The sequence below is a fragment of the Mus caroli genome, unplaced genomic scaffold (assembly GCF_978045245.1).
Source record: "Mus caroli unplaced genomic scaffold, Mus_caroli_1 scaffold_13, whole genome shotgun sequence".
In the NCBI taxonomy this organism is placed as follows: Eukaryota; Metazoa; Chordata; class Mammalia; order Rodentia; family Muridae; genus Mus; species Mus caroli.
Window position 1 is genome coordinate 8,251,886 of NW_028227268.1, and position 23,539 is coordinate 8,275,424.

General features: G+C 49.4%; 1 protein-coding gene and 1 long non-coding RNA gene across 6 annotated transcripts in view; one reads left to right on the top strand and one right to left on the bottom strand.

Moving 5' to 3' along the window:
• Window positions 1-23,539, top strand: part of Sdk2 (sidekick cell adhesion molecule 2) — a 277,776-nt gene that overhangs the window by 155,228 nt on the left and 99,009 nt on the right. For both annotated transcript variants that reach the window (XM_021175806.2, XM_085829438.1), the window contains exons 4-5: window positions 9,254-9,401; window positions 17,354-17,487. In XM_021175806.2, the coding sequence (XP_021031465.1) occupies window positions 9,254-9,401; window positions 17,354-17,487 (282 nt within the window). The remainder of the gene's footprint in view (window positions 1-9,253; window positions 9,402-17,353; window positions 17,488-23,539) is intronic.
• LOC110304422 (uncharacterized) overlaps window positions 5,902-23,539 on the bottom strand; it is a 28,801-nt gene continuing 11,163 nt past the window's right edge. For 2 of the 4 annotated variants that reach the window (XR_002379078.3, XR_002379079.3), the window contains exons 2-4: window positions 13,649-13,841; window positions 7,532-7,710; window positions 5,902-7,122 (exon numbers count right to left, since the gene is read on the bottom strand). This is a non-coding gene — a long non-coding RNA (uncharacterized LOC110304422). The remainder of the gene's footprint in view (window positions 7,123-7,531; window positions 7,711-13,648; window positions 13,842-23,539) is intronic. The other 2 variants (XR_015044931.1, XR_002379081.3) reach the window with 2 other exon arrangements.

The following is a 23,539-nucleotide window of genomic DNA, read 5'->3' on the forward strand; positions in this document are numbered from 1 at the left end:
ACTTTAGTGATAAGATAGGGATCCCAATGACCATCAGGAGGTACTGGGAGATGTCTCAAGATGCCCCACCCTATGAGGGGGCCAGAGAATGATGCACTGGGTCTCGCAGAAGTACCAAGGGGGCAGAGGGTCATCACTAAGCCTTCAGTGGTTGACTCCTTCTTTCTGGTGCTACCAAAGCCCAGAGAGGTTTCCTCAGGTAAGCGGGGAGGATGGTGTGAGAACTCTAGGCTCCCCGCCCCAGAATCACTACCACGCCGAAAGTGCACAGCATCGCTTCCCCAGACACCCTGCTTCCTGAAGGACCTACCTCTTGCTACAAAGGAGACACATAGAGGGCTCTTTTAAGCTGACCAGTGGCACATTGGTGATCAGAGAAGTCTGGGAAGACTTCATGAGTTTTCCAATAAAAGCCATCTACCTCTGAAAAGTAACGGCAAGTAAATAACAGGGAGAGGCCGCTGTGGGGAGAGAAGTCGAGGGTAGAAAGCGCTCAGAGAACCTAAGTGCTGTCAGCGTGTGCGTGTGATAATTAGAGAAAACAGCTGTAATCAAAAGTGGAGGACAGCCCGGTCCATAAACCAGTATTAAAGGCAACTCCGTTCACGCCCTGAGAGCAAAGCCTGAATCTCAACACTGGAGTTCAGGAAGCTGACAGCAGCAGCTGACGGAGGCCACAGGGCATCTTCCTTTAGTGCCGGGCATGCCCACCTTGTGACATTTTGACATAGTGTTGTCATTTATAAAATTGACTCTCAAAAACCATGCATTCAAATTATAAAAGAAACACACACACACCTCATGCTTGAAGAATGATTCTGATTATATGTTGGCCACATTCATAGCTATTCTAGGGCACATGTAGCCCATGGACTGAGCTGGACACACTAATTTCTCTTCATGTCCCAGAGTCCTGTGAGCAGATGGAGCAGGGACACCTCCAGAGAGAGACCGTGTTCCAGTGTGCATGCCCATGTGCACATGAGTGTGTGCACATGTTCCTATGTCTTCATAAAGGCTGATCTGCCTTTTGGTTCGTGCGGGTAAAGAGAATGAATATGTCTGTGTGCACATATACATGTGTCTTAAATACGTATGTCTGGGTCAATCTGCCTCGATACAGCAGGACACATGTCTGTGCAGATATGTGTCCTTGCATTGCATTGATTTGTGTGTGTAAATGTCTGCTCAGGTATATCTATAAATACGTAGCCGGTGCTCACATGTATCTGTGTGCATGCATCTGGAGAGAGATGTAGATCTGGAGTGGCCTGCTCTTTCATCTGATTGCGGGAGAAAACATGCTCTCCTGGCTTTCTCTGTCAGTCAGTAGGTGTCTGCCTGCCTGTCTGTCTGTCTGTCTTTTTGCACTGGGACATCATTCTGAGAGTGAAGGGTACCGGATGTTTTTCCCCAATCCTTCTCTCACCCCTCCCTTGTCTGCTGTGCCCACCTGGGGGCAGCAGGGGCAGGAGAGAAACTCGGTCCTGTGATCTCATGCTGCTTGCTCCCCAGTGGCTTCTCTAGGGACCCTGGAACTGACAGGCCCCACCCCAGCTCCTGCCCCTCTCTAGAGAGGGCTTGTGACTTGTGTTCTAATGAGAAATTAATAAGGCAGCTGCCTAACAACGAATGATAATGGCAAAGTCGTTTTAAAAAAAAGAAAGATTTTTTTTACGTGTTTTTAATTACAGCAATTAGGAAGAGTCGATAAAACATCTCCCTGACCCAGCCCCCTCCCTGGCCCCACTCAGAGTCTCTTCTTTGTAGTTTTAAAGTCGCCATAAATTCCTGCCATTGAGCAGGTAGAATGAATGGCCAGGAGGTTGGAAAGCTCTTCAGAATCAGGATTCCCCTAAGCTTTACCACATTCAGGGCCTCTCTGCTCCCCGTACCTGCCCTCTACCCCTCCCCTAGACCTTGCAGACAAGGGAACTTGCTGCCCCACCCACCTCATCCCATCCCACAATGCCAAGCTCAACCATACAGGTGCATGGCAAGGCCTGCTTGTCCCGGGAGGCAGATCCACTACCCCTGTTGTTAGCATGCTGCCAACTACTCATTCAAAGTGGGGTACAGGGTCCCTCTGTAATCACAAGGACTGGGGCGGCACTGAAATGCCTCTGGCTGGCCTGCTTTTCCTTGTTTCCCATCTACAGCATGAGTGTGGATAAAGGATGTGATAGCGGGGGACTGTGCAGCTACTTGGGGTAATGTGACAGGTTTGTCATGAGCACCCATTACTGATGGCTGTAGTGAGCCAGGTGTAGTGGCACATGCCTGCCATCCCTGGGCTTGGGACTCTGGGTCAGAGGGATACCAGTGGGTTACAGGCCAACCTCAGAAACATGGCAGTACCCTGCCTGGAGAAAAATTGAAAAAAATAAATAATTGCAATTGCTGTAGAATGTCCCATAGTATCCCCAGCACTGTTCCCGGTTATAATGAAACATAAGCAAGGTTCTATTCTCCAGGAAAGCAAGCAGTCTGTTAATATAACATTGTATCATAGTATATAATATAACATTGTGCCATAGTATATAATATAACATGTCATAATATATAATATAACATTGTATCATCCTATATAAAAAACACTGTATCATAGTATATAACACTGTATCATAGTATATAACACTATTGTAGTATATAACATTGTATCATAGTACATAATATAACATTGTGTCATAGTTTACAATATTGTACCATAATATATAATATAACATTGTATCATGTCACATTATAATTATATATGGCATGAATGAATGCAATGTATTACAAGAAAAATGGAGCCATGTGAGAGGAACTAGGGAGGGACAGTAATAGAGAATGGCCACTAAGGATATAGACCTAAGAAGGTGGGTGGGCCACATAGAAGGGAAGAACAGCCGAAGCCAGGGAACAGCAAGGTAAAGGCCCTGTGGTATACTCGAGGGTCTGAGGCTGGGGTGGCTGGAGGAGAGTGAGGGCAGCAGAGAGCACCAGAGGAAAGAACAGGGATGTGGGACCTTTGGGATAGACTATGGCACGCTAAGCTGTGCTCAGAATGAACTGGAAGTCGCTGGTGGCTGAGGCAGGGCTGAGATAGGATCTGGTAGAGAGAGGGATGTTGTTTTCATAATAAATGTAGAAAACCACAAGGAGATACTTGGCCATGTGCACCCAACTGTCAAAACCCAGAGTCCAACCAGACTATGTGTGAGGGGGATACACTGGTAAATTGGTAAGATTTTGGAAAGTGGTGGGTGGCACAGCCTTCCAGTTGCATCTTTGGAATGAGGCCCTAGAGGTCTCCCCAGACCCTGTGTCCTGGCAGGGCTGTGAAGAGCTGTGCACAGCATCAGTACCATGAGACCCAATTCTAGGCAGCTATAAAGATGATTGAACTCAAAGCCAGGATTTCAGGGAACGATGTCACAAAACCACATTATTCCCCCCCAAAAAAAAAAATCACAAGAAACTACAGAGTAATCGCAGGAGTGACTTTAAAATTAGGTTGATTTAGCCATGAAAAACTGAGTAACACTATTTGTGAAGACATAGGTAGGTGGCCCAGCATTCCAAAGAGAGGTTAGCCCCGAAGAGGGCAGAACAGGCTGGGGAGGCTGTAAGGGGAGGGGAACTGAGTACCAACAGGGCCATGACTTGTGTGCTAGATGCTGTGGTACAGACATGGGTGTTGACTGCGTTCTTCAAATTATAAATATAATTATATTCACATTCGTATGCATGACCCATCTCACAATTTAAAGGTAAGTAAGTGCAGAGAGGTACTCTGCACTAGACTTCTTACCTTCCAGGCCCTTTTAAGCTCTAACAAAAACATCAAGAGTGAGCTCCAGGTCACATCCCGCTGTGCCTCAGGCCACAGTCCTCTGCTCTGGGGGAAGCTTATCTAGAAGGCTGGATAAGCCCTGCAGGGCATAACATGGTGGGCGGGTAGATGGATTAACAGCATTTAGAGAGTTAGCAATGAGGTCCTCAGGGGACCTGGACCCAGCCAGTCCTCCCTTCCTCAGCCCAGCTCCTGCAGGCTGGCCTCCTCAGTACCTCCCCTTGGTCAGTTCAGCACATCCCAGCTGTGTGCCCGGGACTGAAAAGGGCAGACTTATACAGTGGGTGCTGCCTGCTTAGGCCAGGGCTCTCTGAGCAGGTCCTAGAGCTCCTGTGACAGATGCCTGGGGCCTGGGAGTCACAGTGAGGTGGGAACTCTGTAAAGTAGAGGGTAGAGGATGGGGTGTGTGCAGAGGGGACCAAGGCTAGCCCAGCCCAACCTTCCTCCATCCATCCTACTGTAAACATATATGCGTGCTCACTCACAGTCATCCACACACATGTGAGACATATCCAACTATCCAGACCATCTCTCTCTCTCTCTCACACACACACACAAACTATATATATATTTTTTTATTTTATATTCTACATATATACATTCTTCCACATACACAACCATCCACCTATACATAAAACAACCACACATAGCCTCATACAATCCATCTCTTCATACATACAAACAGCACATGTACATGGGAACATAAACATACATATATAATTCAATAATCCATCCCTCCATCTCTTTCTTTCTTTTCATCTCCCCACTCCACCATCAATCCTGTCCTCATCCATCCATTCACCCATGCAGCTCTCTCCATCTCTCATCTATGCAGGGACCTTGCCCTGCTGGCCTTTTGCTTGCTGCCTATACCCTCTCCTTCTGTCCTACCCTATCACTTTTTTCCTTACAACACACATACACACATGAGCACATATGTGCACACACATATACACGATACACACAGCTACACATGCGCACACACGTGCACGTGCATGCACATGCGTGCATATGCCTATACACAATACACATACATATACATGAGCACACATGCACACATATGCACACATGAGCACACATACACACACACACACATACATCCATATACATGTGTGCACACACACATTCACAGTACACACACATACACACATGCACACATACCTAGCTATACCTGACCCTTATTTCTGCCTCCCACACACACCAACCTGCGAAAGGTTTTGCTAGCACAGAGAACTGAGGTCCTCAGGGGACCTGACCTGAGACTTTGCTAGTCTCAGAGAACTCTGTCCTTTCCTTCCCAGCAGTTGTTGTAGATGCCACTAAACACATGCTTGTGAATTTGTCTGCTGGGCCAGATTGTAAGCTCAATAATCAGCTCGGTAACAGGTCTTTCTTTTTCTTTAAAATGTTTTTTTTTAATTGTATGAGTGTGTGTGCGCCCATGTGAGTCTATGATACCCTGTGAATGCAGAGACTAGGAGAGGGCACGAGATCCTTGGGAACTGGAGTTACAGATTGTTGTGGCATCAACATCTGGATGCTGGGAGCTGCATCCCGGTCCCCTGTAAGAGCAATATGGGCTCTCACTTTTATCAGCACCCCCACAGAGCCCTCCTGACACACAGTAGGGCTCCATCAGGAGCTGGTGGTTCCAGGCAGAGCAAGGACATAGCCAGCTGGTAGACAATTGCTTCTGAATACAACAGTCTCCAGATGCCTGGCCATGCTGGTCACCTAGGAGGAGGTAGGAAAGAGCTCGGGTTTCTGTGGAGACTGTGGATCGAAGCTGAGCAGGGGGGATGTGTAGAGGGAAGTGGCACTGTGCTAGACCCTGACTGCTTAATGTTGGATTAGCCGCTTCATCTCCATGAACCTTCATTTCCTCGAAGACCAAATGGAGCCAATAAAACAAGAGAGAGTGGAGAGAAGGAAACACCATTATCATGAAATTGCTCTAAATTGTTTAAATCTATCTTCTGAGTTCTGTGAAAAGTTTTTTTTAAATAGAGAAAAATTATTATAAGAACTTAAATCAGCATGATTTATTGATGTGATCTTTTTATAGATAGAGCAAAGTAATAGAAATTAATAAACAACTAAAAACTCGTATTTATTAAAATCTAGCCTGTCACATTATTGGAGGCTCAAATGAGATAATGCATGCACAGTCTGTCCGGAAAGAAACCCAGCGTAGGGTAAATGCTTGGTTATCATTCTATTTGGCTGGTTTGGGATAATCTTTGTTGAGGAGGTAATGTTTATACTAAATCATGAAAAATATACAGGATTCCAAAGTTTTAATGTGAAAATGTTAGATATACTTATTTGGCAGTTTTATACACTCTTCCCATATCCATGGCGGCATAACAAATGACCCCAAGACACCACAGTGCAGAGCAATATTTTAATGCTCATGCGGTCAGTGAGTCTGGAGTCTGGACAGAGCACAATGGGGACAAGGTGCAGCCGTTCCTGCCTGGTGGCAACTTAGATCTCTGTGGTAGACACAAAGGCTGCAGGTGAAGTCACAGGTTCCATCCAGGAATCCGGCAGTGGTGGTAAGCACCTGAGAGCCTCGGTTCTCCTCCAGCAAGGTGTTCCAGTGCACACCCAGTTGAGCTTCCTCACGACATGGTGGCTGGATTCTAAGGGCAGGTATCTATCAAGTAGAGCCAGGTAGATGGCATCTCCTTTGAATAACTTCACCTTTAAAACCACAAAGCATTGCTCCCAGCATGTTCTATTGATAGAGCAGTCTCAAGCCCTCAAGACTCAAGGGATACGTGGGAGAAGTATGAGTCACACTATAACAAGAGCATGTGGGAAGGGGGATAAATATTGATTCAGGCACCTTTGGGAAGATGCAATCTGGCATATATACACACCGTCTCACTTCCTCAGTGCAGCTCGTGAGGAAGGCACACTTGTGTTTCACTTTTACAGGAGAGGGAAAATTACAGTTCCACAAGGTCAAGGATCAAAGACTTGGGGACATATAGGGCTAGGATTTGAACCTTTGAAGTCTCCAAATGTATACGGTGCCTGCTAAAGTTCAGACGAAGATGTCGTCAGCAGCTCTTTTCTTTTAAAACACCAAGTTGGTTCCATTATGCAGGATGCTGGAGATCCAAGGTACAGTGGTGAGCTATGGCTCATCCGGTGGCTTCTAGGCAGGTACCTAGCAAAAGCACAGTCTAGCCGTGGGAAGTAGGACGTAAGTCATCCAAGGTATTAAGATACAGGCATTGAAGCAAGCAAGGCTGCTTGTGGTCTGGTTAGGGACGACCCTGAATACAAGCAAAGAGGACCTCGAGTTTCCTACGGGCAATAAGGAGATTGCATAGGCTCTAAGTAAGGCAAACACACACACACACACATGCCAAGACAGTTTATGGGGTGGGGGTTGGGTGATGTAGACTGGGAGTCAGCAGCTCAAGGAATGGGCTAATGTGGGGGTGGGGTGCGCCTTGGTCCATGAAGCAACACCCAAAGGAAGGAGCGGAGGCCTTTGTGGGAGATAGGGAAGGGAACAGCAATAACTCCAAGGATTTAAGCTCAAGTGATTGGGGCAAAGGGACCGATACAGGACAATCAACAGGACAAAAAGGAGAGCTTGTTGAGCAGATAGTAAGGTCTCCCTATCCCCCGCCCCCCGCCATGACCACCCCATGTCCACCCACACCCACCCCAGCTCACCCCCAGCAGACTGTTGGGAATAGTGCCTTGACGCCCAAGGAAGAGTTGGAGCTGGAAACGAGACGTCAGTCACGGTTAGATGAGCCACCACTGGATCAGGGTGTCTAAGAAGGTCAAGTCCGGGCTGGAGAAAATGCGCATGAACATCAACAGCCTCACATCTAGGCATACTGCAGCATCTGCAAGCAACAGAATCAGGACTTAGAGGCCTAGGCGTGTTCCACAAGGTCTCCCATGACCTGGGAAAGTGGGAAGTAGGGAGTATCCTGGTGGCTCACCAAATCCCCAGTGAGTCTGCCTGTGATGGGGTAGAAGAGCCCAGGGCTGCCTTCAGCCAGTACAGCAGTCCTCAAACTTGGCTCGTGCCTGAGACACTAAAAAGATATACTGGGGCCAGAATCCAACCCACTCTAGCTTCACCTCTAGAAGAACAAGAGGTCCTAAAGGGGACCCTGAGTGACTCGGAGGACCAGGTTGATCGTGGACAGAAAGAAGAGGCCATGACAGTTTCTGCCTCAGTAGGACATGTGTCTTTGTGGTTAGGAAGGGGACCCTGGTTGAGGTAGAAACTAAGGCCCTCGAAGCCATAGTCTGAACTTCCAGTACGTATAGGGATGCTGGTCTGGTAAGCCTAGGTCTAAGCGTGTCATAGTAATAGATTAGAGGCTGGCTCGGGTACTAACTGGGGTATCGCCATCCACGCGCCATACCAAAGAAATGGGAAGCTTTGGGGGTCCAGATCCCAACAGCAGTTTTAAACTCTGGTACTCCCGATACACAGTCAAGCACTGTCACCGGTGAGCACAGACGCTCGTCACCGATCAGGCAAGTTCAGAGCTTCCCTTTGCGTGTCTCAAGGCACCCTGGGTACTTCATGCATCACACTTGGAGTCTCAATGATACACATTCATTGTCAAGGTGAAGGAAGCCCAGTTACTCCCTCCCAAAGCCCACTCAAAGACGTTGCTGTGGGAGCCAGTCCCTTCACTCCAACCCAGCGGGCAGGCAGGCATGGGACCAGAAGACACGCCCCTGTGATTTCTGCCTTCTCTGTTTTCCTCCTGACTCACAGAAGAGCAGGGCCAGGAGCAATGTCTCCACTTATCTGTGGAGTATTTATGTTTAGAGAAGCAGGTGTTGATGTGACCCTCCTCTCTGCCTAAGGGCACAGAGGTCCAGTCCCAAGACTCCACAGCCTAATCCCCTGCAATACTGAATTAGTTCCACAGGGTGGGGAAGGGGAAAGGGCGAGTCGTGAGTTCAAATCCTGACTCTGTTCCTTGCTAGTGATATGACCTTTCCCAGGTTAATTAACTTAGCTGATGAGCAGGTTTTTCCCATTGTAAAATGTGTGAAATAATGATAAGCCTCTCGTGTCTGTTGGCTAAATCAATTGTGTCAAGGATACATGGGTCCAAATTACACAAAACCTAAATGTCAAAGCAGGACACATCACACAGGCTGCTAGCAGAAGTGTTCAATATCATGCCCTGTGAGAGACTGTATCATCTATGACGTCAGACTGTATTCATAGCTATCCTGGGATGCATGCAGCCAGGGAAGGGCACGGGCTGGAAACACCTGATGGGATGTGGGACACTCCAAGAGAGGGGGGGGGGCCTTTCTTTCTTCGTGATCATCCTCTTGACACTATTCTTTCTCTGCCGGCCAGTCCCTGAGGATGGATTGCCCTTCTGACCTCTGCACCTCCCCTCCCTACAGACATGGGGAGCTTTGAGGAAGGCGAGAAGCGCCAAAGTGTGAACCACGGAGAAGCTGCTGTCATCAGAGCACCTCGCATTTCCAGCTTCCCCCGGCCACAGGTGACCTGGTTCCGTGACGGACGCAAGATCCCACCCAGCAGCCGCATGTAAGGAAGGCTAGACTGGGGCTGGGGTGGAGCTGGTCCTGGGGGAGGAGGTCTGGGGCCAGATGGAGTCTCTAAATGCAAAGGAGAGCCCTTCCTGCAGAAACTTCTCAGTGATTCTGTTACACAGCCAGCTGGGCGCTCCCCTGAGTGGTGAGAGAAGTTTGGTTTATGAGGGGTTTGCTTGGAATATGCGTGCAAGAACCAGGGCGTTGCCTCCACACTCAACCTGAGAATAAGTCTGCTCCCAGAGGATTTAAGACACCCAAACATGCCCATGCAAAGGCACTGTTGTCATAGTAACAGGCCCAGGACTCGGGCCATGATGGGGTGGGTGTGTGCAGGTGTTTATGTTTGGCGGGTATGACTGGGCTTGCTCTGTGTGTGTTTAGACAGCAAGGAGTTGCTGTGGCCAGGGGAAGGCTGGAGGAGACACACACAACTCTTTCAGCGTGCACAAAGACCCTTCTGTCTTCCCCTGGCCTCAACTGTGTGTGCTTAGCAGTGAAGCCAATACCTTTCACACACACACACACACACACACACGCCCTCAGCAGGCCTCAGCAGATACCATGCTCTCCTCCTGAGCTGCCCAATGTCCAGAGCTAGCCCAGGCTTTCCTCTCAACTGCTCCACTCCAACACTCCCTTCCCTGGAGAAAGGCTATCTTCTCCCAACCTGCCCCTCCTGGCTACAACATGTAACTTGTGCAGACTCCACGGAGCTCTGCGGCCCCTCCGCCCTAGTCTATAGGGAGTGGAGGGAGATGGGGACAGGTTTGCCTTTGGAAGCATCAAGCCTCACAATCGAAGCACAACAATGATAGTACAGTAATATAGCAACTACAGAGGCTGTGGGATGGCGTTAAGTTCTCGGGACTGTGCTAAGTACACACACACACACACACACACACACACACACACACACAGGTTTCCTGCTGCAGCCTGCGAGGAAAGAGGCTCTCTGTCTTGATCTCTTCCCTATCCCAACTTCGTTGCTCAGTGCTCAACCCTCCCAGCAGCCCTCTGAGGCAGCTGACTTTATCCCACAGCAACTATAAACCTGAGGTTTAACTACTTTTGCAGATCCCTCCTAGCTGCCGAGTGGAGATAATCCGGGCCTTCTGTGAAACATATGTGCAGGCAAGCACACAGACACAAGGAAGCGACTGTGTTTCATAGAGCTGATCCTGACACAGCCATTCTCAATCTGGCCCCCGTGGGAGCTTTGAAATGAACCATTCCTCAGGTTCTTGCCTAAGGCACTCTGATTCCATTTAAATGGGATGCTCTTTGGCTGTCAGAAATTTTTAAAGCTCCCCCGTTTGAGTCCACTGTACAGCCAGAATTGAGAACCATCCTCGGAGCTGGGCTTCACGGCACAAGCCTTTAATCCCAGCACTTGGGAGGTTGGGGCAGGCAGATCTCTGAATTGGAGGCCAGCCTGGTCTATAGAGTGAGTTCCAGGACAGCCAGGGCTACACAGTGAGAAGCTGTGTTGAAAAAAACAAAGAAGCAAAGGAAAAGAAAACCATCCTCAATGTGTCTCAGCCATCTTTCGCCACAATGTAGCTGTGTAACAAACCATCTTGATAGATCGCTAAGGAACATTTGCTGTGTTTTCTTAGGAGTGTAGGGTTGGTGGTTTAGCTTGGTGCACCGGCAAGGGGCTTCTCAAGGTTGGGCTCTTCTGTCTGGGGTTATCTCTCATCGACTGTCCTGGGATGGCCTTTTGCTTGGTGGTAGGTCATTCGGCCATGTCCCACAGGTTCATCCTCTAGCCAGACAGCCCCAGACTATTCTCTGGATATTTTAGAAGAAAAAGAAGGGAAATACACACATATTAACCCCCCACTCACATCCCACTGGCAGAAACCATGACATACAAAACTCAGACAGAAGGCTCTCTGTGTCCACACCACTAGGCCATCGGTTTCTTCATGAACAGAAAGAAGGCCAGCAGGCAGCATGAGGCATGGGTACTCAGCAAGGGAAAGGGTAGAGTGTGCTGCAAGTGAACAGGTGTCAAAGTGTGCCCCCTCCCCTTAAACCTAAAACTCAATAAAGCCAGTTGAATGGATCACCCATCATGCAGATATTGACATCACATTGTGGAAGGGATATGCTCTGCCATCACACAGGAACTGGGACATGTCAGTGAGTCACAATCCCATTTTAACTCCATTTCTGAGTATAGCTCTTGGACCCCAGGTATATCCATCCTGTAGGCAAATCAATTGGCCTGGCTGCCTAGAACTCAGAGCTGGAAGCAAATCGAACATCATGGTTTGACTCGTACTGTCTGCCCTGACTGTGAAAGAGGGCATGCTGGCACATTTGCAGAGGTAGATGAATCCTTTGCTTCCAGCTCTCTCCTATGGTCACTTTCCCATCCTCCACACTATCTGCTTCTCAAGTCAACAGGCTAGAACAGCCTTGGCCTGCACAGGTGTGTGTGTGTGTGTGTGTGTGTGTGTGTGTGTGTGTGTGTGTACTCTCTCTCTCCATGACCACTCCTGCCCACTTTCATAAACATGTCCACCAAATTTGTGATGAAGCACTGGAGTGGTTTCATGTTGGTAATTACAGTGAATTAATATTCATAGGTGAGCAGGGAGGCTCCCTGGAAGCCAGTCCCCTGTGTCTGTGTGCCGGTGCTCAATATCTGATAAGTGATATTAACTGGCAGGCTGTGCACAGTATGAAAGACTCCACTATCTACAGAGTGCCTCTCACCACCGGGCAGGATGCAGATTGGCCCCAAGCCTGCTGTTGAAAGGGGACATGATTCCTAATGGAGTCACACACTGGGAGCTCTGGGCACACTCTAGGACGACTTACTCTCTCCTTAATTAAATTATGAATCCATTACTCTCGGGGCTGAGAAAGGGGGATGCTGAATGAGAGAGCAACACGTTAGAGGCAGAGCTAGGACCCACCAATCATGGTGAACAGGAAGAAGAGGAGAGGACCCAGCCCCTCCTCCTTGGTGGTGGGCCTTGCTATTGGTGCCCCACTCAGAGTTCCTCTTCCCAGCTTCTCCCAGTGTGAGCACATATATGGCGTAGCAGGGTGGACGCCATGGGCATACTGGAAATGAAGCATTGCATCCTTCCACAGTCACCTAAAAAGGGACAGTCGACATGCACAGGGCTGGGGAGCCCTCCTGACAGAATCAAGGTGACAAGTTAAAAAAAGCCTCTGCCTTTCATGCCACTCCCATGCCCTGTGACTTTCCATACCCCGTGGCTCTCAGGCTCTGTAGCTTCTAGGCTAGGGTGCTGGGATGGGCAATGCCAGCCACAGTAACTAGGAGACCACATGCCAGTGAGCTGAACCCATAGAAGGAAGGCTTTACCCATCCAAGTTCTGACCTAGAGCAAAGGACAGGAGGATGGCTTCTATGCACAGTCACTTGAAACCTAGGTCACTAGAGCTCTGCCACACCAAAATGGGTCCCCAAAGTCACCCTGCTCCAACAGAGGGGAGGAACTACTCACGGATGATACAGGCACTCCTGTGATCTGAGATTAGAGGGGTCCACACAGCCCACCTCCACCCCAGATAAGGAAGATGCAGAGCTGTACCTCATTGCCCAGCAGCCACAGCCTCCTCCAGGAGAAGCAGCTTAAGGCTCCTCTTCAGACAGGTTTTCACAGTGTCTTAGTCCACTTTCCATTGTTAACCACACCAACCTACAGTCTGACTGCGTTATAAAGGAAGGGAGCTGTGCTTTGGCTTCTGGCTCTGTGTGTGGGGATGGGTGGGGTCCAAGTTCAAGGGCCCTTAGTTGGTCATGACCTTGCTGTCAGAGTCATGAGGTGGTACAGGGCATCATATGACTAGAAATATAGTAAAAGGGTAAGTGTGTGCATACACAGGTGTGTGTGCGTGCGTGCGTGTATGTGCGTGTGCGTGTGCGTGTGCGTGTGCGTGTGCGTGTGTGTGTGTGTGTGTGTGTGTGTATGTGAATCATGAGGATCTGTCCTGATGACCTCATCCAACCTTAATCAGCCCCTACAGTCCCACCTTTAAATGCCAAGGTCTGGAAGTCCCTCACCTCTTCCCACTCATAATGGGAATCAGATTTATTTCAACTCATTAACACTGGGGAAGACATTCAAAGCAACACCCAGGCCATAGCACTCAGCCTTCCTCATGGTCATCTACAGTCAGACTTGTTCTCTTGGGGGCATGCATCTGGGACCTCAAAGAATGCCCACTGAGCAGAGGTCCTGCCCTCTACTACACCTTGTCTGTGGTGCTCTTCCACAGCTGTGGCAATCAGCTGTCCAGCAATCATGAAGGGTCACTGCTGCCGGTTGAGAACCACATATGATCAGTCACCATCCCCTGTGCATTATTCCGTCATCTGCCTGTTATTAGCTTAGCAAAACCGCCACTCTGGTCATGCGTCAAACACCGTGCACATCTAGAAAACTCCCTATAAGGACAAAAAAAAAAAAAGAGTATAAATCTTACTCTAGGAAAACTCCAACCCATTCCTAAAATCTCTCCCTTCGCTCATGAATTACCCCCTCCTCTATTAGTCTGCTCACAAAATGAGCCACCTAAACCCCCAGGGAAGATGCTCAGTCATAACACACACAAAGGATGGCTGAAGCCAAGAATGGGAGTCGGGGGCTTTCCAGGTCAAGGAGGGAAGAGTTGAGGTGGGTTCTTTCTCTGGTACAGAACAAGTGGGTGACCAGACAGTGGGTCCCCTGGGAACTCTGTGAGACCTGCCTCTATAGTACAGTAACTTGGGGAGCTGGATCTACATGAGCCCAGTGACCTGAGAGTCCCTCCATCCTGAAGCCAGGCTGTGCCGGGAGAGGGCTGAGGGTGAGGACTGGCAGTGGGCTTTTCTGCTGCCAGGGACCAAGTGGCAAAGACAACCGTGAGGCTGGGAGGAGTCTCAACAAATATTATCTTCCACTTTTTCAAGCACAAAGGTGTTGTGGGTGGGCCTGTTGCTGTTCTTGCGAACCAATCTCCTAATGAATGAAGGAGCCAATCACTGGGCAAGTAGGAGGGACTTCCGGGCTAGATGGAGGAAGAGAGGAAGCAGGAGAGAGTTAGGCCCTTTTTGGAATGGGAACAGCAGAGGGGTAAGATGTAGCTGCTAGAGTTTCCCAGTATCATGGTGAATCTACAAGGATTCGCCACCAGAGGAATTGGATTTTCATAAGGCTTACAAGATTAGGTTTTAGTCGTTGCGCCCAGAGACTGAGTTACCGTTGTTTCTGAACTAAATTTGTGTTGTATTTTCCTTCACACATCGGCTCGTCTGGGTTCAAGAGAGAAAGGTACAGCGGCAAAGCTGAGGTTTGCCAGAGGTGTACCACAAAGGCCATGGGGTATTTGAAGCATGGGGCTGGCGTGGTAACAGCTCGCCAGTGGGAACCTATCGAGCTGGGTGGAGAGACTGTGGAGTGCAGAGCCAGAGAATCTCCACGAGATAAAACAGGTTGGCCATTGCCCGCCAGCGCATGGCCAGCCAGGCCGCCGAGGCTGAGAGTTGCCTGCTCTAGGGCAAGAGCATGCTGGTTCATTTTTTAATATTTCCCACAACACAAAGGGACAGGGCCCAGATAGCACGGAGGAAGCACACGTGATCCTCAGAGGCCAGAGCCGCACACCAGAGCTCAACCCCAGCCACACCACCCTACACAGCCCAGACCCTTCTCCCAACTCACAGCTCCCTGCTCCACAATCCACATCTAAGGACAAGGGCCCTAGGTGAGACAAGGGGTCCTTCAGATGGAAAGGTGGCCACCCTCCCAACCCTACATCTGGTATTCAACATATTTTAGCATGGGGATTTACATGACCCCAGTGCCCTGAAAGTCCCTCCATTCCTAAACCAGACTGTGCCAGGTGAGGACTATGGGGCTAAGGATCAGTTGGTAAAGAGCTTGCAAGCCTGAAAGCAGATGTGAATACCATCCTAGCACACAGCATGGGGGCTCCCACTTGTTATCCCAGTACTAGGGAGGCAGAGACAGGAAAATCCCTAGGGTCCCAGCCCCTACACAGCCAGCCTAGCCTACTTGGTGAGTTCCAGACAAGTAAGACCCTGTCTCAAAGTGGGTACCTAAGGAATGACACCCAAGATGATCTTTAAGACTACACACACACGCCAGGCGGTGGTGGCACACGACTTTAATCCTAGCACTTGGGAGGCAGAGGCAGGTGGATTTCTGAGTTTGAGGCCAACCTGATCTACAAAGTGAGTTCCAGGACAGCCAGGGCTATACACAGAAACCCTGTCTCGAAAAATAAAAAAAAAAAAAAAGACTACACACACAACACATGTACACAGATCCACATAAACATACATGCATATTCTTGTGCACGCACACACATTATACTAGCTTGGCTAGGATCTTATTCCCATCTTCTCATTGGCTAAAGATGAAAAGAACTCTCCGTGAGAAAATAGGACATCACTAGGGTCTCTACGCATTGGGGGCCAGAGAGCTTGCCACCCAACTGCCCAGAACTCTCCCTAATGGTGTGAGGACCCTCAGCCTGAAAAGCCCCAAATTCAAGAGCAAAGGGGTGGGGCCAGCACAGCCAGCCGAGGAGAGAGCTGGGCCAGAGAGACATTAGTGAGGATGTTTATCTGAGAGCCTGTTTAAAACTCTGTAACATTCACCTAATGGGAAAATTTGAAGAGAATTCAACTGGATTTGTCCTTGTTAAACTAACATTAAGGATGTTTAACAGCTGTCTCGGGCACATCGCATTACAATCCAGAGACAGACTTGGCAAACTAATGGTTTTGTTTGTCATCAAGAGAATGGGTAAGAGAGGCTGGGCAGAGCCGGTGTGGGCAGCACGCCAGAACCACTTCACACCCATGTAAGGGGGACCCCAGCCCTCGGGTCTCCTGCCTGCTGATCTTGGGATGAGGGATGGGGAAGGGAAGCAGCCTGGAACAAATGGCCCAGCCCAGTTCACAGGGGAAAGGGAAACTGATTCCCAGTGAGGACACCAGAGGGGCGTGGCCCTCAGAAGTCAGCTTCAGGCCAGACTCACCAAGGCCTTTCAGTCTGCTTAAACTGGTTTACGAAGCAGCCAATCCCAGGGCTAGAGAGATGGCTTCATATATAAAGTGCCTCCAGGGTTGGAGGGATGGCTCAGGGATGCTCTTCCAGAGGTCCTGAGTTCAATTCCCAGCAACCACTTGGTGGCTCACAACCATCTGTAATGGGATCCAATGCCCTCTTCTGGTGTGTCTGAAGACAGCGACAGTGTACTCACTGTACTCATATAAATAAAATAAAGTGCTTGCCTTGCAAACACAAGGATCTAAACTTGATCGCCAGTTATATTTGTATGCCCAGAGGTGGGGAGACTTGGGGTTTACTGATATTTGGGGTTCACTGGCAGGCTAGTCTACCTGAACCAATAAGTTCCAGGCCAGTGATCGACCCTGTGTCAACAAACAAGGGTTGACGCACAAGCTCCACAGACATGCAGAAGCGCATGCGCACGCACGCACACGCATGCGCACTGATCCTCGACTTCATTTCTGAAATCATTCTTGTCACTCTTCATTCATTGTCAATCACTCATTCACTCTGTGAACTTCTGGCAGAGGCGACCTCAGCAAAGGTGACCTGACCTCATAGAACCATCAAGGCTATGACATGGACAGGAACAGAATTCCAAGAGGGTCCAAAAAAATGCCCCAACCTGACCCAAGAGTGTGCTCTGAGGAAGCCTCAGCTTCAGGGATGCAAAGGACAATTGGGACTTAACAGGCGGCACCCCAAATTCTTAGCAAACACTGGAATAGAGCTGGAGGCACTCTTGGAGGCAGCTCTCCTCTTCCCAGCTACAGGAGCGGGTATAATCAAACCACCGACCTCAGATCCCACAGTCGCACAGCCTGCCTGCAAGACCTTTGGGCGCCTGTCCAAAAGAAATCTTATTGTCTCTCCTCAGAGCCATCACCCTGGAGAACACCCTGGTCATCCTGTCGACGGTGGCTCCCGATGCTGGCCGCTACTACGTGCAGGCCGTTAATGACAAGAACGGAGACAACAAGACCAGCCAGCCCATCACTCTTGCCGTGGAGAGTAAGTAAGCGTAGGACCGGAGACCATCACTGAGCAGAAACCAGCGGGTCATTAAATCTCAGGAATGGAGCTCCAGGGGGCTGTTGGGAAGATGGAGTGGTAGGGAAGGTGGGGCTGGGGATGGAGGGGTGGAGCTGTCTCCAGAGGAAGAGGAACCACAGCCTGAGTAGGGGGACAAGGTTAGGGAAGCCAATGAATGTCACAGGCAGAGGGAGTGGGATTATGAAAGGTACCTCTGTGGCAGACACAGCTCCAGGAAAGACTAGGCTTATTATAACCACAAACATGTCCACTGGAGACTGGAGGAAGGTAGAGGCACGTGAGGGAATGTGTGCTCACATGTGTGGATGCCAGCCACCCGAGGCTCAGGTGCAGATGGAGATAGCACCGGGGGAGATGGGAAGCTCAATTTTATTTATTTATTTATTTTTTTTTTTTTTTGGTTTTTCGAGACAGGGTTTCTCTGTATAGCCCTGGCTGTCCTGGAGCTCACTTTGTAGACCAGGCTGGCCTCGAACTCAGAAATCCGCCTGCCTCTGCCTCCCGAGTGCTGGGATTAAAGGCGTGCGCCACCACGCCCGGCTGGAAGCTCAATTTTAAAAGAAGTACACTAACCGTCTGCCCAGTTGGCACATAAAAGTGCTGTTTCTGCCTGGAGTCAGCGTTTCTATCAACGGGCTCTCCCCCAAATTTCTACCTCTGCCCACCTTCAGCTGCATGGCTCCCTGTGAGACATAGGCACAAGAGCTCAGCCCAGCATTATCCTATGCCAGGGCCCTGGGGCACAGAGACACTCCTCCTTCAGTTGAGACTAGAGCAGGGTTGTCACCCTGGTCTGGTTCTGCCCACCAGACTGGCCTCACCCTCAGGACCTAACCTCAGGCTAGAGAAGGTGGAACGGATAGATGACCGAAGTGTCTCCTAAGCCAAGAGACCAAGTCCAAGTTTAGGAACAAGACCTCCATTTTCTGAAGCAGCTGAGCACCTTAGGAGCTAGGGGAGCCAGATGTTCAAGCACTCCACATCTCTACCACTCCCACTCCCCACGCAGATCTCATTCATCATCTATGCCACACCCATACGCATCCATCCATTGATGGTTGAGTATCTCTGCCTTCTCTTAGCCTAGCTTCTGACTGCCAGTTTCTAGGACATTCCCAGCCCTTGCTGTCTCCTCCCTAGGCCTTCTGAGCCCCAACAGGACTCCTTTCTGGACACCCCGTTGATTCCTTCCTCCAAGCAGGCATCCCATCTTCTTGGGAAGAAATCTGAAGCTAGGGAAGAGAATCCACTCTGGATACCAACCAGTGAATATCACGGATGTCACCTCTGACGTTGACCTAAGCCAGGGCTGTATATACAGGAGTGAGGAATTTTGTTGGCCAGCAGGGTGATTTCTCAGCGCTGAGACTACTCAGAGTCTCTTGGGACCCAGATATTTTTTTTAAGAGTTAGTGTCAAACTTGGTGTGTAGCTCAGTTGGTTAAGTGCCTATCACACACAAGTCCTGGTTTCTATCCCCAGCACCACATAAAACTGGATGTAGTGGCAAAAAGCATGTCATCTCAGCACTTAGGAGGCAGAGGCTGGTAGATTGGGAGTTCAAGGTCATCCTTGGCTACGTAGCAAGTGTGAAGGTAGCCTGACATACTGGAGACTCTGAAGGCAGAGGCAAGAGGACCTCTCGTTATGTAGACCTTGTCCTTGTCTACATAATGAGATCCTATCCCAGAGAGAGATAAAGAGGAAAAGAGGGACAGACACACATACACACATACACACTGGCAGACAACAGACAAACTCACGGAGTGAGTTGTCCAAGTTATATCAAGGGAATCTTCTTGAGTGCCTCAGTTTACCCCAGATCCATGGTCAAGGAGCCCTCCTCTGTGTTCGGCCTCCAATCTGCAGCTCCTCCTCTTAGGAATTGAGGCAGCCCATGATGTCACTTCCTATTCAACTTCAAGCCACCCCAGCCTTCCAGCCAGCCCAAGTGAAGCCACCCGAGCCCCTCTCTCTCCCCCATCTGCCTTTACCCAGACCCACCCAGCTGCCAGTCTCCTCCATGCCTACCCCAGACCCACCCAGCTGCCAGTCTCCTCTGTGCCTACGCCCTCAGCAGCTGATTTTTAGTTAATCTCCCTCCCACGAGCCACTGCGCTGACATGCCCCACCACCACCAACCTGCCTGCCAGCCAATTTGTGAGAGCAAGTGCCACTTCGCCCACCAGCAGCTCAGTTTCCCTGCTACCTGGCTTGAAGCCACACCCTCCTCCTCCTTCCCCTCCCTCCTTTCCCCACCAGACTCCCCCCTCCCTCCACCTCAGTAGCTTCTCAGCATCCCTTGGGGGAGTCCTGCTCATTGGAAATGGAGAAGGAAAGAACCAAGCTGGCGACCCCAAAATTGTACCTAGCATCAAAACCCTGAAAGTCCACATCTGTCTAATGAACACAGACACAGACACACACACACACACACACACACAGGGATCAGACCTACACTATTGCATGGAAACATAATACAGAATTAATATGAGCCCCACATACCATCTTAAAATTTTCCAATGGTCCCATTTATATTATTTAGGTCTTTTATTCATTTGGATGTGTCTTTGTTTTTTGGGTTTGGTTTTTTGGGGCTTTTTTTGGGGGGGGGGTTGAGACGGAATCTTGCATAGCCCTTGAATTTCCTGTGTAGCTGGGGATAACCTTGAACTCCCTACCCACCTCCCTCCACCTTTCAAGGGCTGGGATTGCAGGCGTGCACCACCAAGTTGAAGCTTACCTCATTCTTCACGAGGTAAAAAAAGGAATAAGCAGAACTCATTTTATTAATGTGTTCTATTTAACCCGAAGTATCCAAAATATCCTTTTAGCATGCCATCAATATAGAATATATTAGCAGGATATTTTACATCAGATTCTTTTTTTTTTTTTTTTTTGCGTGCTAAGTCTGAAATCTCTGCGTGTCTTACACTTGAAGCGCATCTCAATTTGAATGCTAAATCTTCATCTGAAATACGTGATCCGTATTTAGATTTCATCAGATTTACAGCCATAAAGGTATATAGTCTTACGTCCAAGTCGTTCCACTTCTACTCAAAAGTGGTCTAATAACTGGATTGGGGAATCCGTTTTTAATTAAATGTAAATTAGCTAAAATTAAATCTCATTAAGTCAAACGGATGCAAGCCACATTTCAGGAGCTTGGTGGGCATACGTGGCTTGAGGGCCATGGTGGGTGGTCTGGACCTTGGGGTCTGGATACCCCCCAGGCTGGAGAACTGGTATCCCTGGGGTTGGGGATGAGCAGGTGTCCCTCCATCAAAACTTTTCAGGAAAGAGCTAATGGCCCTTTGATGCTCACTTGCAGCTCCCGGGGCCTAGTGAGTCACTTGCTCCACTATATGACAGTGTTTGAAGCCATGCTAGGAAGAGGAACCCAGAGGGGACTGTCCCTTGATGTTCATCTGATTGAAATCATTTTAGAATGCTCGTTCCAACTTGGCTTCCATGCGGAAAGCTCTGTCTGCACCCTGTTTCTAACTAGCAGTTCTCAGAAAGATGCCCTCCTTGTCTAGGCTTTGCCTATGAGGTCACAGCTTGACTGTTGAGGTCCTGCTCACCACAGCATCCTAGTACTATAGGGAGCATCATGGTCCATACACTCAAGAGCCACCTTGTTGATTTGCCATCCTAGCCATGGTTGTGAGAGCCTAATAAACCTCGACACAACAGCCCCTCCCATGTGCCAGGTCTTGCCTACCCCACCGCAACTGGTGTCAGGAACCCCATAAGCAAGAGGTGCGTTCCCATAGAGCCCCAAAGCTAAAGCCTTGGATTCTGTGCTTTGAGTTTTTGAGGGGTGTCCTTAAGCCATTATCTAGAACATGAGTTGAATGCAGCACACACCTGCATTTTGGTCCCTGGGCTATCTCTCACCACAACCTGGCCACAGGAGACTGACTGGTGCAGCACAACTCACCTGGCTGCAGGAGCCAGTGGGCATCAAAGGACCTTTAGCTCTTTTCTGAAAAGACCTGATGGATGAACACTGCTCATCCCCCACCTTGGGGAGAACATCTCTCCAGCCTCAGGGTATCCAGGCCTCAAAGTCTAGGCTACCCGACACATGTCAAGCAGGCATGTCCTACCAAGGTGAGTCACACCATACCTGGTGGCTTCTGGCATCACCTTTGTTATCGGCCCCCTACGGATTGCCTGCTTCCTTGGTGCCTAAGGCTCTCCGCATTCTGATGGTTACTGGGGCCATCTCTACAGCTGTCCTCACTGGCAGATGGTTAGGCTGTCATTATCCAGACTTTATGTTACATTTATTGGGGGCAGGAGGGGCGCATACATTCCTCAGTACACATTTGGGAGTAAGAGACAGTTTAAAGGAGCCATTTCTCTCCTTCCACCACGTGGGTCCTGGGGATCAAATTCAGGTCCTTGATCCTGGTATCAAGTGCCTTTCACTGCTAAACCATCTTACTGGTTCCCATGATCCACATTTCATAGGTGACAAAAACTGAGGGGACAAGCCAAAGAAGTAATATCGTCCACTTCCCAGTGGGTTTTGCTAATACCGGCAAAGTCAGGCCTGGGACCCATGCTCATTAACCATGAAGCCTGAGCCACAGGAACCACTGTGGCTTCACACATCAGAAGGAAAACAGACGTCCCTCCTGAGCTGCGATCCAAAGAAGGTCACAGATGCCTCCCTCCATGGCTCTGTCAGAGTCACCCCGGCTTAGTTGCTTCTCCTAACCCATTCCCATCCTGCATCCCACCCCCTGCACCATCACCCAGACACCCCACCCCTCACCCCTGCCTGGCCCTATCTCCTGAGCTATAGAATCCCTAAGTCTACATTCTGTACCCTTCATGGGTCCTCCTCTACCACCACTTCCTGTTCCAGGAAGTGAGAAAGCTCAGCATCCGTGTCTCAGCCTTCATCCTTCACTCCTGAATGTCGTGAATTGATGCCAAGTCCACACCAGGAGGTCCCAAGCCTGGCACCTCCTAATGTCTCCAGCCATCTAGGCATCTATCCATCACCATCTCAAACATCCATCTAGACACCTATCTAGACATCCACCTAGACACTTATCTAAACACCCATCTAGACACCCATTAGACACTCACCTTGACATCCATCCATCACCATCCTTCTAGATATCCATCTAGTCACCCATCTAGGCACCCACCTAGACACTCATCTAGGCACCCACCTAGATATTTATCTAGGTAGCCACTTAGACACACATCTAGACACCCATGTTGACATCCATCTAGACACCCATGTTGACAACCATCTAAACATTCATCCAAACACCCATCAGATATCCATCTAGACACCTACCTAGGTACCCATATAGGCACCCACCTAGACACCCATCTAGATACCCTTCTAGACACCCATCTAGACACCCACTTAGACATCCATCTAGACACTCATCTAGACACACATGTAGACACCCATGTTGACATTCATCTAGATACCCACCTAGACACCCATCTAGGCACCCATCTAGGCATCCATAGATATTTAGACACATATCTATCACCATCTCAAACATTCAATCTGACAAGATCCAAATGCATCTCCCTTTGAAAACCAGTTTTCCCTGGGGCTCCCCACTACTCTCTAAAAGGGCCCCATCTCTAGGCATCCAGTCTCACAACCATCATGCCACTTCTGTCCCCTTCCTCCACCCCTAAGCCGTCACTGTGCCCCATTGGCTTTGTCCTCTTGCCCTAGCTGGACTCATATATCCTCAGCCACCAATCTGACTTCCCCCAGTCAATCTGCTTCACTCCATGGCAGGGATAGAAACTGGGCTTCCTACCATAAGGTACCTCTGACCTCCTGTTAGCAATGTGCTAAGAATGAGCTAAGGACACGTGTGGGTTCTGCTGGGTAGTGCAATGCACTAGAACCACAAACCCCTTCCTCCTGCAGGTATAAAGGGGAAGTCTGGGGAGGGAGAATAAGCCAAGACCATGAACTCTGTCCCTGCCCTTATCTGAGGACCACTGCTGTGGTGTC